The sequence below is a fragment of the Pelmatolapia mariae genome, linkage group LG12 (genome assembly GCF_036321145.2).
Source record: "Pelmatolapia mariae isolate MD_Pm_ZW linkage group LG12, Pm_UMD_F_2, whole genome shotgun sequence".
In the NCBI taxonomy this organism is placed as follows: domain Eukaryota; kingdom Metazoa; phylum Chordata; class Actinopteri; order Cichliformes; family Cichlidae; genus Pelmatolapia; species Pelmatolapia mariae.
The window spans coordinates 15,332,701-15,348,037 of NC_086237.1; the positions used below are offsets into that span (position 1 = coordinate 15,332,701).

At 43.0% G+C, this 15,337-nt stretch overlaps 1 protein-coding gene across 1 annotated transcript; it reads right to left on the reverse strand.

Moving 5' to 3' along the window:
- Nucleotides 1–3,494: 3,494 nt before the first annotated feature.
- fzd10 (frizzled class receptor 10) lies at nt 3,495–6,591 on the reverse strand. Its single transcript, XM_063490557.1, has one exon. The coding sequence runs from the start codon at nt 5,941–5,943 to the stop codon at nt 4,192–4,194; it is 1,752 nt and encodes a 583-aa protein (XP_063346627.1). The 5' UTR covers nt 5,944–6,591; the 3' UTR covers nt 3,495–4,191.
- Between the last annotated feature and the right edge of the window lie 8,746 nt (nt 6,592–15,337).

Sequence of the window (15,337 nt, forward strand, 5' to 3'; positions counted from 1 at the left end):
AACACTTGTTTGATCAGCAGAGGGCTTTTGAGGCAGTTCATTATGCATTTGAAGAAAAAGGGCCCTGCCCCCGCCTTACAAGGAGAGAACACATTGTTGCCAGGTTTTTATGTAATTACTCTCACCTTCAGTCGCGGCCTGGAAATAAGACTGGGATGTGTGTGTGTGTGTGAGAGAGCTATTAGTGCTGCGCTTTGTTGCAGATTGGCCTTATATGCTGTACTCTACATTGCCCTAGTTTCTTTGCTGTATAGATCAACTCAGAACATGAAGCTCACCCACTCTTCCTCCAAACCAAAGCCCTTAGAACTCTGGATTTTTGTACCACAAGAACTTGAGGGATGATAGAGAGCTTTCATTGCATGCTATGATAATGCTTTGGTCTTTGAAACTTGCAGCTCTCTCTGTCTGTCTTTCTCTGTGCATTTTTCCTTTTGTTTTGTTTAATTCAGTAACCCTCTGAGTTTCTTCTTCAAGAAGAAACAAAGCTGTTTCATTTGTCAACTTTTTTCAAAAATATTCTGGTATAGCCAAAGGAGTCAGAACCCTCCAAAAAGAGACAGATTTACATCTAAAGTAGCTTTCTAATAAGAGAAACAAGGGCCTTGAGTCAGCGTGGGTTTGGGGCACTGGGAGCAGATGTGATGGTGGAAACCCATTCTCCTCTGAGAAGCAGCCGAATTCCTTTGTGTGTATGTTGCATGCGTGTGCGTCATGTATGCGTCTAGGACACTGAGAGGCTAAACATTGCTTTCCAAATAGACAGGCCTGAACTAGTAAACAGGTGCTGCCGGAGCAGCTGAGGATGAAGACATGGGGCGTCTCCATAAAGCCTTGATCAAAGAGAAGTTGCCTGAGCCGCCAGTCATCCCAGCAACTTGATTTATGCCACTGTGTCAGAGTACTTTATGAGTGCTTGAAAAAACAGCGGATAATAGCGCATAAGTTCCTCTGTGGCCTTTCATACAGCTACAGCACAGAGTAGAAGGCGTCGCCACTTATTGAAACAAAAGCACAGGCTTCAGGTTTTGACTGGCGATGTTTCCTTGCCACTTTCCCTCTGAAGCAGAATCTGCCGTTGACACGCAGAGGACGCTTAATTGTCCTGTCATTTCGACTTTATGTTCGTAATACCGCTCTGTTCCGCAAAGACACCTAACATCAGCTCAATTACCAAGTGTGAAAAGCTGAAAATCCTGGCTTGCTGGCAAACCAGTCAGATTAAATTAAATCAAATAATTATCAAAGGTTTGATGCAATTTCAACAACACTGATCACAAGCAAAAGCCCACCTCCCCCCCCCCTTTTTTTTTTTGTCAACACATCATAAACGCATGCCTGCTGCTATCGCCTGCACAGCACGGCAGAAAGAATACGGAACAGGAAACGGATGGAGTATGTGGGTGACGGGATTCATCATGGTGGAATTTTAAGATACGCGGGTCTGAGATTCATGAGCTTTAGTCATGTGGCTGTGGCGGGATTCCCCGCTTGGTCAAATAAAACGCATCCTTGCAAGAAACAAGCATTCACTAGAGAATACCATGAGACATCAGTTGTTTCACTTTGGCAAGAGACTGCCTGTGATGTGATGGAATGAGACTTTTAAAAACATTAATACAGTTGAGTGTGATTTCAAGAAATTTCTTGCCAGCATTACTATGCCCTTGCTCTGAGCAGGATTTTTTTTCCCCTTTGAAGAGAGCAAAAGAAGAGAAGTGAAGCCTGCTTGGCTGAAGAAGCCCCGGAGGGGGGTGGTAACTGTCATTTTTATTTACAGCCTTCCCAGACACCTCCGGGGCTGTTATCCAGGTGGCCTCTGTTGAAGCTCTCAGAAGCACTCACACCTTTTTCGCAACTCAGAGTATCAATAGACACCGGCTGACTTTGATTCAGCCACATAGACTTTGTGAGTCATGTGCTTTTGACTGTTAAAACGGGTTGGGTTGACGCTGGAACTTGAATGCCCTGAGGGATAAAGCATTAATACACTTCTAAAACTTTATTAGACCAGAGAGGGCCCTCTACCATAGGTTTTAAACTATTTTTTTCTTCTATGGTACAGTCACAAAAAACCAAATATCTAAAAAAAAGGGTTGAAAGTGAGACTGAAAAAAGTGGAAATGGTTTTATACTCAAAACTATAGCTTTACCCTTATTTGTTGCCATCATCTCTCAGATTCATGTTTTCCCATTGCTACCACAGCAATGGGAAAACATGAATCTGAGATTCAAGACTAGACTTGTGCATGCACCTTAATATTTTGACAATGGAAGGACACTAAACATCTCAGTATAAGACAATGTATTCAGTTTGCTTACGCTTTAAAGAAAAAATAAATCGCCTCAGTCAATATGTAACTACTTCAAATCCTGACCAGATGTGTCTTTAGAAACGTCACCGTGCCCTGCTGATAAGAAGAGAAGAGATGACAGATATTCTGTATTTTGGTTTGCAGCGGTCCTCTTTTCAAAGTCAAACCCTTCAAACAGTCTAATCCTGTCCTGAATGAGAGCTGGATTATTGTATAACCCTTTCATTGATGCGCACCGACACATGCACGCAGCGAGAAAGTGAGACAGAGAGAAAAGAGAGAAAGAGAGAGATGAAGAAGGAAGACTAAAATAAAGTTCTATATTCACTTCAGCTGTGGCTTACATAAGCACGCAGCATAAAGACAGTGAGGAGTGTAGAAAATCATTAACACTGCAATCAAAGCGCTGATTCAAACCACTGATATTTGGTCCAATAAACACGGAGGTTAAACCGCTTGACTGCACCCGCTTTCCCTTTTCATCTTTAAAGAAAGCTATAATGCTCACTAACAGTCACAAATGTAAACACAATTTCAATCCTGATGACAACATCTAAAGCCACCACATCAGTTCTGAGGACACAATATTAATGATATCTCTGGGACAAAATATTGAAAACACTGAATAAATATGCACATTAGTGACAGTGCTGCTTAACTGTAATGTTTTTATGACACTGACTGTGGGTTTTTTTAGCCACAGTGAAGCAAACACATTTCAACTGTTTCCTCAAGAACGTTTAAAAACAAGAATTGGGACACAGCGACTCATTTCCACTCGACTTGTGCACCACTTCTCCTGTTCCCGCACTTATTAATTTACCTTTTTTCAGACGTGTAAATATATATTTTCCATAAGCAAGATCGAATGCATGCGCACGATTTATGAATTAATGTGGACCTCCCATAAGCTATTAACCTGCTAATAAAGAACAATATATTTTTTGCTGAATTTTATATTCTTATAAACATTCCAGATAGAATAGTCAAAACCTAGCTCTTAAGCACATATATAAATTAAGGTTAATGGTTTAAATTTTTAGTACGCATTAAAATTACTCCCTGTATATGATAGTGGGGGTAAAAAAAAAAATCAACAAAAAATCTCACAAGCTTAACGTGTCTCACGTCAACAGAGAGAACAACAGCACAGCAGCAACACAAAATTCCAGCTTTACAAACATTTAAAACTATAACGTTTTATTACTTTTCTATAAAATCTCAACTTTTCAGAAATATATACAAATGTTCCCTTGTGCTATAAAACAGCAAAGAAAAAAAACAGCGTGTACAAATAACTTTTCTCAGTACTGAGTGCTTGATTAATTTATGGCATGGATTTGCCTCACAATGGGGCAGTTCGGAAAGTCTCGAGCGCCTTTCAGCAGCTGCTCTCAGTCCAATTTAAACATATATGGCACTGCATTGATTTCCATTAACGAAAAAAGCCTACAAACACACCGGTCATCTCTCTGACTATTTGCCATTAATGTCTATGGGGTTCATCATGCATTGTCTGTAATCGGTCAACAACAGTACAAGTGTTGTTTTGGCTGTAATGAAAAACATCTATTGCACATTATTCAAGTAACCCCACTGCACATCCAAATGGTTTATTCCACTCTTTTTGTCTCTGGAACAATAACTTTTTTTTCTCTAGGATAAGTGAATCCAGGAGCAGCAGATTTTTCTCAAACAAAGGCAGCTCTTGTTGTGTGACATGGCTCAAGACTGAACAAAAACCCCATGTTGTATTACCTTCGATGCATATTGCATAAATAAAACATGAAGCTTGATTCATTTGATGGCACTGATCATTAGAAGTCTTGTTTAGGGCTTTAAAAGTATTTTGGGGGTTTGCACAAAGAGAGTCAGCTCATACACATGTTGGAGGGGGGCGCGTGGGCTCGTATTTAGTGTTGTGCCCTTTGAGAGATGGGTGAGGTTTAATGTAAGGCCTGCTGCTGGTGAACACACTGGCAGCCTTCCGCCTCGTCCTCTTCTTTATCTTCCTGCTGAACACGTTCTGCCATGACTGCAGTGTCTTTGAGGTCCAGATCCACATGCCGCTGGTGATGCCCACCACCAGCAGCATGAAGATCTTCACCATGAAGATCTCGACAGCGGGGATAGAAGCCTTCATGATGCAGTCGTCGGACTCTAGCCCGCTGCTGCTGCATTTCTGCTCCCCTGCGAGGATGCGCCAGTAGTCCATGTTGAGCCTCTCGTAGAAATAGCAGGCGATGACGCAGGTGGCTGGGACAGTGTAGAGGACAGAGAAGACTCCGATGCGAACCATCAGCTTCTCAAGCTTGTCTGTGTTCTCTCCCTCGGTTTTCATAATCTTGCGGATGTGGAAGAGTGCGACAAAGCCGGACAGCAGAAATGAAGTGCCGATAATGAGATAGCAGGAGAGAGGAATGAGCACAAAACCTGTGAGAGCTTTGACATCCATGCTGCCCACGTAGCAGACGCCCGTCAGCTCGTCTCCGGCCACCTTCCTCATCACCAGTATCATGATTGTCTTTATGGCAGGGATGGCCCACGCTGCCAGATGGAAGTAGCTGCTGTTTGCTTCGATGGCCTCGTGACCCCATTTCTTCCCAGCAGCCAAGAACCACGTGAGGGTCAGGATAACCCACCAGAGGGAGCTGGCCATGCCAAAATAATACAGAATGAGGAACACAATAGTGCAGCCTGTGCTCTCCAGACCCTCCTGGATAATATATTGGACCCCGTTGTCTCTGTCGCAGGCTATTCTGTCAGCTCCCACAAAGAGCCGAATGAGGTAGCCCACAGAGTAAACACAGTAGGACATGGAGAGGAAGATGATTGGTCTCTCGGGGTATTTGAAACGCTGTGGGTCAATGAGGAAAGTGAGCACTGTGAAGGCACTGGAGACAAAGCACAAGATGGACCAGATGGCCATCCACACCAGAGAGAACTGCTTGTCTCCCTGACTCCAGTACACATCCACTTTTGGGTAGCATTTGGGGGCACAGGACTCACTCTTCTCCACAAAGTGGAACTTGCCTGGGTTGCTGCACATCTGCTTGCTGCCACTGTCTTTAGGGTGAAGGTCCTGCCCACTCAGAGGCCGCTGCAGCCTGAAATCCGGAGGCTGGGTGTGGGAGACTTTGGGAGGTTCGTCTGAGCCATTGTTGGGCGCCTCCATGCAGAGGTTGTTTGGGTCATTTTTGGTGGGCAGACGTGAGCAGTCCAGAGACTCCGGCCAGGGGAAGTTAAAATGTTCCAGGATGGGAGAACATTTCAGCTTGACCTGCTCACACATAACTCTACACGCTGGAATGGGGTTTGACACCTGCTCCGTGCACATGGGAGCATACAGTGAGCAGAGGAAAAATCTGAGGTGGCTGTGACATCCAAACTGTATGAGGGTGGCAAACTCCTGCAGCTTTATCGCTGCCTCTTTTTGGTCATCGTGGCCCATCAGATTTGGCATGCGAGTCATGTTGTAGCCAATGTCTTTACACTGAGGGATGGTGATGTGCTGACATCTCCCCTCTCCTGACCAGTCAGGATCTATTGAGCTTATGGCTGAGCCCCTACTGCTCAACAGCAGCAGCACCAGCGCATAGATAATGCTCACTTTAACAGCTGAACACATTGTGTTGTTTTAATAGATGCAAAAAAACAGCTAAATGTTCACCAAAACCTCAGACACACAAGTTTCTTTCATTAAAAAAGTGAGCGATGAATCCAGGCTGGCGATGGCGGTTATTGGATCAATGTGGAGAAACTTACTCAGCTCTCCGTAGCAGGACCATCGCTTCCTCACTTTAAAAACTGCAGATTTAAAAGATAAAAGATAAATCCTGCGACGGTCCGAACATGGTTCCTCGCTGGAAGTGTGCCGTCTGGTCCATACTTTCAGTTTGCGGCTTCGGTGCAGCAGCTACTTGTTCCGTCTCCTGCGCTGTAAATATCAGTCTGCTGTGCGTAAAAGAGAATTTCTTTGTGCCCCGATGTGTTCCCCTCTTGTTTCCAAAAGTCTCACCGGCTCGCCTTTACGCTCCATGGCGCTTTCCGAGAGTCTCTCTCTCTGTGGCAGATTTCAGTCATTGTGTGACAACTTTAAAAAATAAAAACAAACAATCTCCCTCCAGCTTTTTATCCGACGGTCATGGCTGCTCGCAAGGCAACGGGGACAAACAATCAGTCAGCAAAACAAGTCGAACAAATATCGGTGTCTATAAATGTGTCCCAGAAACGCAGGATTATGCTCCCTCCGTAAGTAGGCAGTTGATGCTTTTGGTGGCAGTGCTCGTCTGAGCTGGTCGGAGCCTCCGTCCCGGTCTAACCTGCCAAAAGATCCGCCTTCAAAGACAGCTAATTTGCATAAGAAAGCTGACACTGACACGCGGATTATTTTCAGATCGTGCGGAACAGCTTGTTCATTACAGCGCTTTCAAAGGCTCGCAGCAAACTTCCTTCTCTCTGTTTGTTTGTGCTCAGCCACAAACTTCGAGACGCATTTTCAGAGAATCACCAAAAATATTGCGCAATATGGCTCACGGCCGCACTGGTCCACCAAAAGCAGCCACAGTTCATATTCCAATTGCATTTAGTTAAAAAGAAAAATTAAATGCAAGTGTAGATAATGTTTTCCTTTAACTTTTTTCGCATTTAATTCTTTTCCTTTGCAAATATTTACAATATCAATCAATTTTGATAAACAATGGGAAAAGTTTATATTTATTTAACACCATTTAAGACTTTTAAAAGTCTCAATATCATTCTATACTATAAATCTAAAAGTCTCAATCAGATATCAAACATCAACAGATGTTTTTTAATAAGTGTTTGATGTAATCTAGGCAACAACAGTCATGCTCTCAAATCTATTAAATAATAAGTTAGTAGTACAACCATGCAACCAAGTACAGCAAATCACAGGCTAAGTAAGCTGTAGTCAATTTGGAGACTCTGAGTTATTAATACTTAAATTTAAGCTGCATTTTAATATTGCAGCTTTTCCAAAGGAATCTAACTGTACTGTTTTATATGACTTTACACTCAAAGGGTATCATATTATATCTGTTCCAAACTACTACACGTTAGCGGAGAGCACAGTGGCCTCACATTTATTTTAAAGTATTCATTTAAAGTACTATTAGGCCTTTTTCAACTCCGTATAAGTTCAGAGTACAAAGGGATTAAATCAGAATCCTCTCGGTTTTTAGAGCCAAGTTTCCAAACCAGCAACATGAAGAATAGAACAAACCAACCAAAATGTTACAGACGTATTCTTTTAACTGTGAAAGAAAGGAATCTGACTGCATTGTGTCGCAATCATCTCTGGGCAGTCTTTAACAAACAACAAAACACTCATGAAGAAAAGCCAAAACACACAAGGATGATGGTAAAAGTGCGTCCAGTTTTAGGAGCTGTTTAGGATTCAGCAGTACAAGAATCTGCGTGCTCTGGCCAACATTGCAAACGCATAATTCAACAATACCTCGCAGACATTTCCTGCCTTTTTTCAATGAAGGAAGCCATTCTGCAAACAAATAAGAAGGTCAAATTCCTTTTGAATCTGTGGTCCTAAAGTGGTGCCATTGTTCTATTATCAAGCTCACAGAGGTACACTTGCATCAGTAAATAAATTTACTGTTTAACCTCTCCTACAGTGACACTTGTATTCTCACCAGATCAGGTCAATTTCAGCTTTTTTAAATAATCTTTTTTCTTTTGGATGCTAATTTCTTCCATCAGGTTTCAATGCAAGCAAAACTGAAATGTTAAAGAGTAAATATTAGGTTGCTGTCCCAGACAAATATCTGAAAATAATTTGGTATGGATAAACCACTGGGCGTTTCAACTTCTGTGCACTTTGCTTGTTCTTCCTGTCTCTGATGATTTCCTGCAGGTGCACTGGTTTCCTCCCACTCTTAAGACATGTGGATTGGTTGAACCGACCACTTTTTCCACAAATACAAATACACTGATGATCTGTTCAGTTTTCACCCTAGCTCTTGTGCTGGTTAAGCTCCAACTCCCTGTGATTCAGAACAGTACAAGCGGAGAGAGGATTTGACCACACTTTATATTCTTTTCATTATGCAGGCTTGTTCTCTAAACTATTTGTTTAACTTTAGTGGTGCTATATGGCAGGATGTGATGGCACAAGGGACTTTCTGCATGTTTTGTGTATGTGTGTGCGTGTGTGTGTGTGTGTGCGCGTGTGCGTGTGTGTGTGTGTGTGTGAGAGAGAGAGAGAGAGATCCTCCAGGCCTTGCTCACATTACCTTGTAAAAAGTTTGTAGTGGTAAGATTTATACTGAGGCCTGGCTATGGTCTCCACTGCGGGTGAAATGCTGATCACAAGTAAACAGGAGTGCTTTTAGTGCATTTTTACAAGTCACTAAAGTGCTTTTAGAAGTATTTCAGAAATGTGTCCGAGCAAGAGAAACCCAGCACCAGCGTGCCTAAATGGCTTAAGCCCAGCATATCTTAGTGGTGGCACTTCAGCTGTTAGTGCTCAGCGTGAGGAGCGAGAGCATAAATATGGGGTATGAATACACTTATGGACACAATACCCTCCTCCTATGCAGCACATGTGCTCCTCAGATTTCACGTATCCAGCTGTTAACATTTTAGGTGCTCCGGTCCTAAATGTGAGTATAAAATACTTGATGTTCACTTCACACACTGCTTATATGTGTGCCTTGTGATGTGTCCACAGCCTTTAGCTGCTTACGCTAGTTTCATTTCCTGACAGATATAATATTTTCAAAGGGGAAATCTTTAGTTAAAGTCACTCTGGCGGGAAAACGAAGAATAATAATGGAAACCATTTTCCTTTGTAATGCAGCAGCAGTCCCCTCCTTCTTTTCTTTTTAATATTCGGACCCCTCGCAAAGATAAGGACAACAGCTGACCTGCCTGCTCTACCCCTCCCGCCCAACTAGAGCTCTATTATGCGGCTGATGCGCAGACGTAAAACAAAAAGAGTTGATGGCTTTAATGAGAAGAATAATGTAATATCTGCTTGCTCGCTGGGCCTGTTCTGCTCACCATTTGCTGATCATCTGGCTTTTAGGAAACCTTGTCTGCCATTTTTGAAAGCAAATATCTGCCCTTATTACCACTGCCTTTGGTGTAATGAAGCAGACAAGATAAAATTGTCACATAGTCTAATAAGAAGACACAGTCTGCTGCCTTGTTGTAATTCATCGCCTTTGTTCTGTTCTCGTCCCTGTCTTTCCTCCTGCCTCCCTCTCTTTAATGATTGTTTTGCTGGTCATGATGATATCTCTTTGAAAACGGGAAGAAAAAGAGAAGGAATCAGGCCTGTTCAGTCTTTAGCATCTGTCGCATCAGTAGCTACCACTGTCTCTTTTATGATCCTCCCCTCCCTCAGCATCCCCCCCACCTTTTTTTTATATACCCCCTCCTATAGCTGATTCCTACTCACACATGTGCAAAACGCACAGTCTATTTCTCTCTCTCTCTCTCAGACACACACACATGCACACACAGCAACTTTATCTCATCTCTGCAACCACAACAGTGCGACGAAGAAAAGCGGCGCTGCTCCATCTCTGAGAAATCAGCAACTGTGAGATAATTCTGTAACTAATAAAGTGAAAGGGAGGGCCCTTTGATGGCTGAAGCTGAAAAGATATTTTATTTTTTTGTGTGTGGGATTTGAGATGTGTGATTCTATGGAGCGAGCTCGCTCCCCTGCTGCTAGGCTCTGGCTGGAAGCTGGCCCCCCTCTGGCTAATGTTATGGAGAATCGGAGGAATTTTATGGCTGTCTTTTCCCTCAGCCCCCTTTTTTCTTTTGTTCCCCTTTGAAGAATGACTTTAGACATTTTATTTACATATTTAACCACGGATGAAAGAAATGAAGGGCGAGGAAGCAAAGCTCCTTGGACTCTTAAGAGAATTTTGATCAGTAAAAATGAGTTGTACCTCGTGTCTTTTCTTTTTTTTTTTTTTGCTTGCGTGGCTTCAAATTAGATAAAACATGCAACTATAGCAGTGACATTTCTGAAACTGAGGCCATCACCTCTCTGATGAGAGTGTGCCCAAAGCTGACTCACTATCAGCAAGAGCAATCACAGTATTTCGGTTAATTGCCGCGCTTAGATGACTGGCATGCTGTTCCAACATGTGAGGTATGCTATGGGAGAGATGGGGGGATGTTTTAGACATGTTTGGCATTGTTGGCGGCGTTGAAAGGGCATGTTGATTAAACGTACGGGTGGGGTAGCCCTATAATCTTCTTAACCAAGGCCCTCCTCTGCTCTTTCAGGGGGCACAATAAGAAGAAACAACACACTCAGTTGGAGGTGAGACTATTTGTCCACATGCCCTACACATTGTCCAAGGATCCTGTTCTCCCTCCTGATCGCACACATTCAGCATTTAGCTCAGGATGATCCTATTTATCAACATAATCTGTTATTTTCTCTCTTATTGCCACTTAACAATGTGTGAAGAGGCTGGTGCCAAAAACCAAAAAAGAAAAAAGAAAGAAAAGAAAAATGATGGGAAAGCTATGGCATCTGGGCAAAGGCAGTAGTAAAAAAAAAATAAATTCAAAAAAGAAAGCAGTGTTTGAATATCAAAGCAAAATCTCTGCCCAATCTCCGTTAAAAACATCTTCTGCTTGCAAAACTGCTCGCAGAGATAATCCGGTGTAATAATATACATGGTGTTTCTGTCCTGTTTAAAATGCTGGAGCTTTACTGAGAGCACGAGTTTCTGTAAAGGGTCAGACGTTTTGAGGAAACGCATATGAATCAAACAATTAATTATTGAAGATCCCTGTCAACATCAAAGCCTCCAGTATTCTTTGCTCATATGGTTTAAATAGTCTGATAAAGTAACTTATTAATGAGGACTAATTTGTTTTGCGCCTTTTATTTTATTTTGCTTTGCTCAATTAAAACCTGCTTTGCTTCACTGCTGTCGTTTATGGGCAGAGCCAAACCAGTTGAAGGTTAACCCTCTGACCTCATTGTTTGTGTATTCTGCTTGATAAGAGGACGTCATTGCATAATTATAACCTTCCCAAGTGTTTAGAGGGTAAATTAGCAATATGACTGGGAGAAGCTGTCAGCCAATCTGCAATAAACAGAGCTGTTGTAATGAATTTGGCTTGTTTTGAATCTTAATAACATCTGCGCCGAGGCTGCTTTGAGACGGCAGTATTAGTTTAGTGGGCTGTTCTTACATCATACCCTTTTATGTGGTGGTCGTTTAACCGCAAAGAGAAGCGGAAGGGAGGAAGTAGTAGTGGATGGAAGAGGAAAGGGGTGGGGGTTGCTGGTGGAGCTTAAGATGAAGTAATGAACCAAAACAGATTCAAATATAAATGCTTGCAAAATGCATTTATGTTTAAGAAAGTCACATCAGACCCAGCGGAGACGTTCGCGAGACTCGGTCGACTTTTTCTGTCAAGTTCTTAGAAACACAAAAGTGATTAAGATGCTATGGATGAAAGAGGAAGGGGGAAAAAAATAAGTCAAAATGAGGGTAAACATTTTCTTGGGTGCATCGGTGAAGGACACTGATGGCAATATTATTACCCAAGGTCCTTGTGGGGGCACTTGAGTGTGAATTGCTAATCAGGAAGGGCTTCTCTGGTCTAATCCCTCTTTGAGTGGCCGGCCTGGAATCAGCACGTCTGGGGAGACTCCCCACTGCTTCTGGCTCTGGAGGCTCCATTCAATAGCGTAGCCCTCCTGTCCCATTCCCACAGTCCCCTCACACTGTGCAGAGCTGCCATGCATGTGCGCGCACACACATGTGCACAAACCTACACAAACGCACATCCTCCTCTAACCAAATTAGATTAGACCCTTCCCTTTCTCCCCAGCAAGGCGCTGGTCTTTTCTCTGCCTGGTCATTTATCCTAGCCCTTTTGTCTCTGCTTCATAAAAGAGAAACAAATTCCCAAACAACTCCCCGCCTAAGAATTCACTGGTTTGGAAAAGGATGAGGGAAGGGCAGACATCTTTAGCAGACCTTAGGTGATGCTATAATATCACCGACCCTTTGGTGTGTCAGCTCTAATGATGTGTGGGGGGGGGAGAACAGAGGTCTGGCAGTGCGGTTGGCAGAGCAGTGAGAACAACGCCAGCTGTGCATCATGTCAACCTGTTACCCCACAAAAACACTGACAGCAACACTAAGGATCTCTTTATTGTGCCCCCTCGCTAACATTGTCCAGCATTTGCTCTGCTCGGCCGTAAATCCTCCCTGACTAGAATAGATAAAATTCACTTGGCGAACGGTCTGCACAAGATGTGCACCAGTGTGTCCGAGTCCTCCAGTATTAGTTGTTTTGATTCCTTGTATCTCTATTCCTTGTAAACCAGTAATGGACACTGACGCATATAGGCAAAATAAAGGCCTCAGTTGAAAGGGTCTTTTGTAAGAAAGCCCTGGTGGAAGCTTATTCCTCCTGGTTCAATGTGCAGCCAAGCTATCCCAAAAGCAGCAAATTGAGATCAAAGCAAAATTAAAGCTGACTCGTTCAAAGCAAGATAAAAATGTGTGAGCCTGCAGCGATATTTTCTCTATTGATTTCCTCCTTTGCTTGCACTCCGTGGGACTGTGCTGGCTGTGCTGTGCTCAGCGCCAGCATTGGAGACTCTAAGGCTGCTGCAGGGAGAAAGGAAATGACTATCGATACAGACAGAAAAACACTGTCATAATGATCAGGGATAAACGGACTTCACAGAGTGCGTGAGATCTAAGTGATTGGGCAACTTCTCATTGCTTTCCAAATCTGTTTTCACTTTGCATTAAGACAAAGGGAAAAATAATGAGACCGTCTAATAGCAAGAGGCATGAAGCGCGAGCATAGGAATGGCATTGTCTTGTGCTGTTATTAGCTGTGATTCTCTTGCCAGAAGAAGGCGTGTAGAGCAAAGTTTTGTCATTGTCTTTTCATCTGGTGCATGGGCCTCTTTCTTTTTCTTTTTTTTTTAAGGAGCCACATGTGGAGTCTTTTTCTCTAAAGTTTATTTAGATTCGCAAGAACACTGAAGAGTGTCTTTCTCAGACGTTTCTCTGGCTATTTCTATTTGCTTTCATGTTCAGCGTTAGTGCAAAAAAAGTCAGGCACAGCTGAAGTTTTCTTCTTGCCGCACAGCAGATATCTACGCATTGGAAAGACGTCAGCTTTAATTAGAGAGAGAACTAGTTTGAATGTAAGGTTCCAATAATAATACAACGGCAAACAAAATGTCTTTGTTAGGCTCAAACCAAAGTAATTATGGGTAATTTACCATCTTGCTGCTGCAAGGTGTGAAGGGATGAGTGAAGGTGCAGGTGAAAGATTCAGTGCTGTGTTTGAAGTCCTGGGGAGGGATTGACAAGCCTTGCAGTGAAACCTGAGCAGGTATGAAGACAAGCTGGAACAATCAGTGTCTGTAACAAGCAGCAACCTCCGGGGCTGAAAAATGAAGCCAGCGCAGTCAATGAAGACAAGTGCCGATAACTGCAGTTTCCTGAATAGCCACTTGAGGGTGGCACAGAAATACATCCCGATAAATCCCCTTGTTGCCAAATTTTACATCACAGATGAATATGTTTACTGCATAATACAAAAACAAAATCTAATTCTGACCTTCTTGGGGAAGGGCGAACATTCATATAGCTCACCTGTTTAAATTGCTGATATATGCATGTAAACTTGTGTCAGAAAGCTCACCAAACTCACATATGAATAGAATGTTTTCCTTTATCGTGTGGTTGAACTTAATGCAACTCTAGGCTTCGTTTCTATTGGTCGCGCAAAGGTACGTCACAGCATGCAGCAGTTAAAGTTGAACTGGGTTGAGTTTGGACTTCCTCGGTGCAGAGGGAAACCATTATTGCGCAATGCAATCAGTAGAAATGAATGTGTTTTAGAGTGCAGGGCTGCAGGTGCCATGTCCTATGTGAAAAGGGCCTTCAGACTATCTTGCCAGAATTATACCAGAAGCTTCTTGATGGCTACCAAAAGCATCTGGTAACCATCAACTTGCATCCAAACATTTAACCAAATGTTAGTGTGGGTGAATGTACAGGTCCTTCTCAAAAAATTAGCATATTGTGTTAAAGTTCATTATTTCCTGTAATGTACTGATAAACATTAGACTTTCATATATTTTAGATTCATTACACACAACTGAAGTAGTTCAAGCCTTTCATTGTTTTAATATTGATGATTTTGGCATACATAACTCATGAAAACCCAAAATTCCTATCTCAAAAAATTAGCATATCATGAAAAGGTTCTCTAAACGAGCTATTAACCTAACCATCTGAATCAACGAATTAACTCTAAACACCTGCAAAAGATTCCTAAAGCTTTTAAAAACTCCCATCCTGGTTCATTACTCAAAACCGCAATCATGGGTAAGACTGCCGACCTGACTGCTGTCCAGAAGGCCATCACTGACACCCTCAAGCAAGAGGGTAAGACACAGAAAGAAATTCCTGAACGAATAGGCTGTTCCCAGAGTGCTGTATCAAGGCCCCTCAGTGGGAAGTCTGTGGGAAGGAAAAAGTGTGGCAGAAAACGCTGCTCAACGAGAAGAGGTGACCGGACCCTGAGGAAGATTGTGGAGAAGGACCGATTCCAGACCTTGGTGGACCTGCGGAAGAAGTGGACTGAGTCTGGAGTAGAAACATCCAGAGCCACCGTGTACAGGCGTGTGGAGGAAATGGGCTACAGGTGCCGCATTCCCCAGGTCAAGCCACTTTTGAACCAGAAACAGCGGCAGAAGCGCCTGACCTGGGCTACAGAGAAGCAGCACTGGACTGTTGCTCAGTGGTCCAAAGTACTTTTTTCGGATGAAAGCAACTTTTGCATGTCATTCGGAAATCAAGGTGCCAGAGTCTGGAGGAAGACTGGGGAGAGGGAAATGCCAAAATGCCTGAAGTCCAGTGTCAAGTACCCACAGTCAGTGATGGTCTGGGGTGCCATGTCAGCTGCCGGTGTTGGTCCACTGTGTTTTATCAAGGGCAGGGTCAATGCAGCTAGCTATCAGGAGA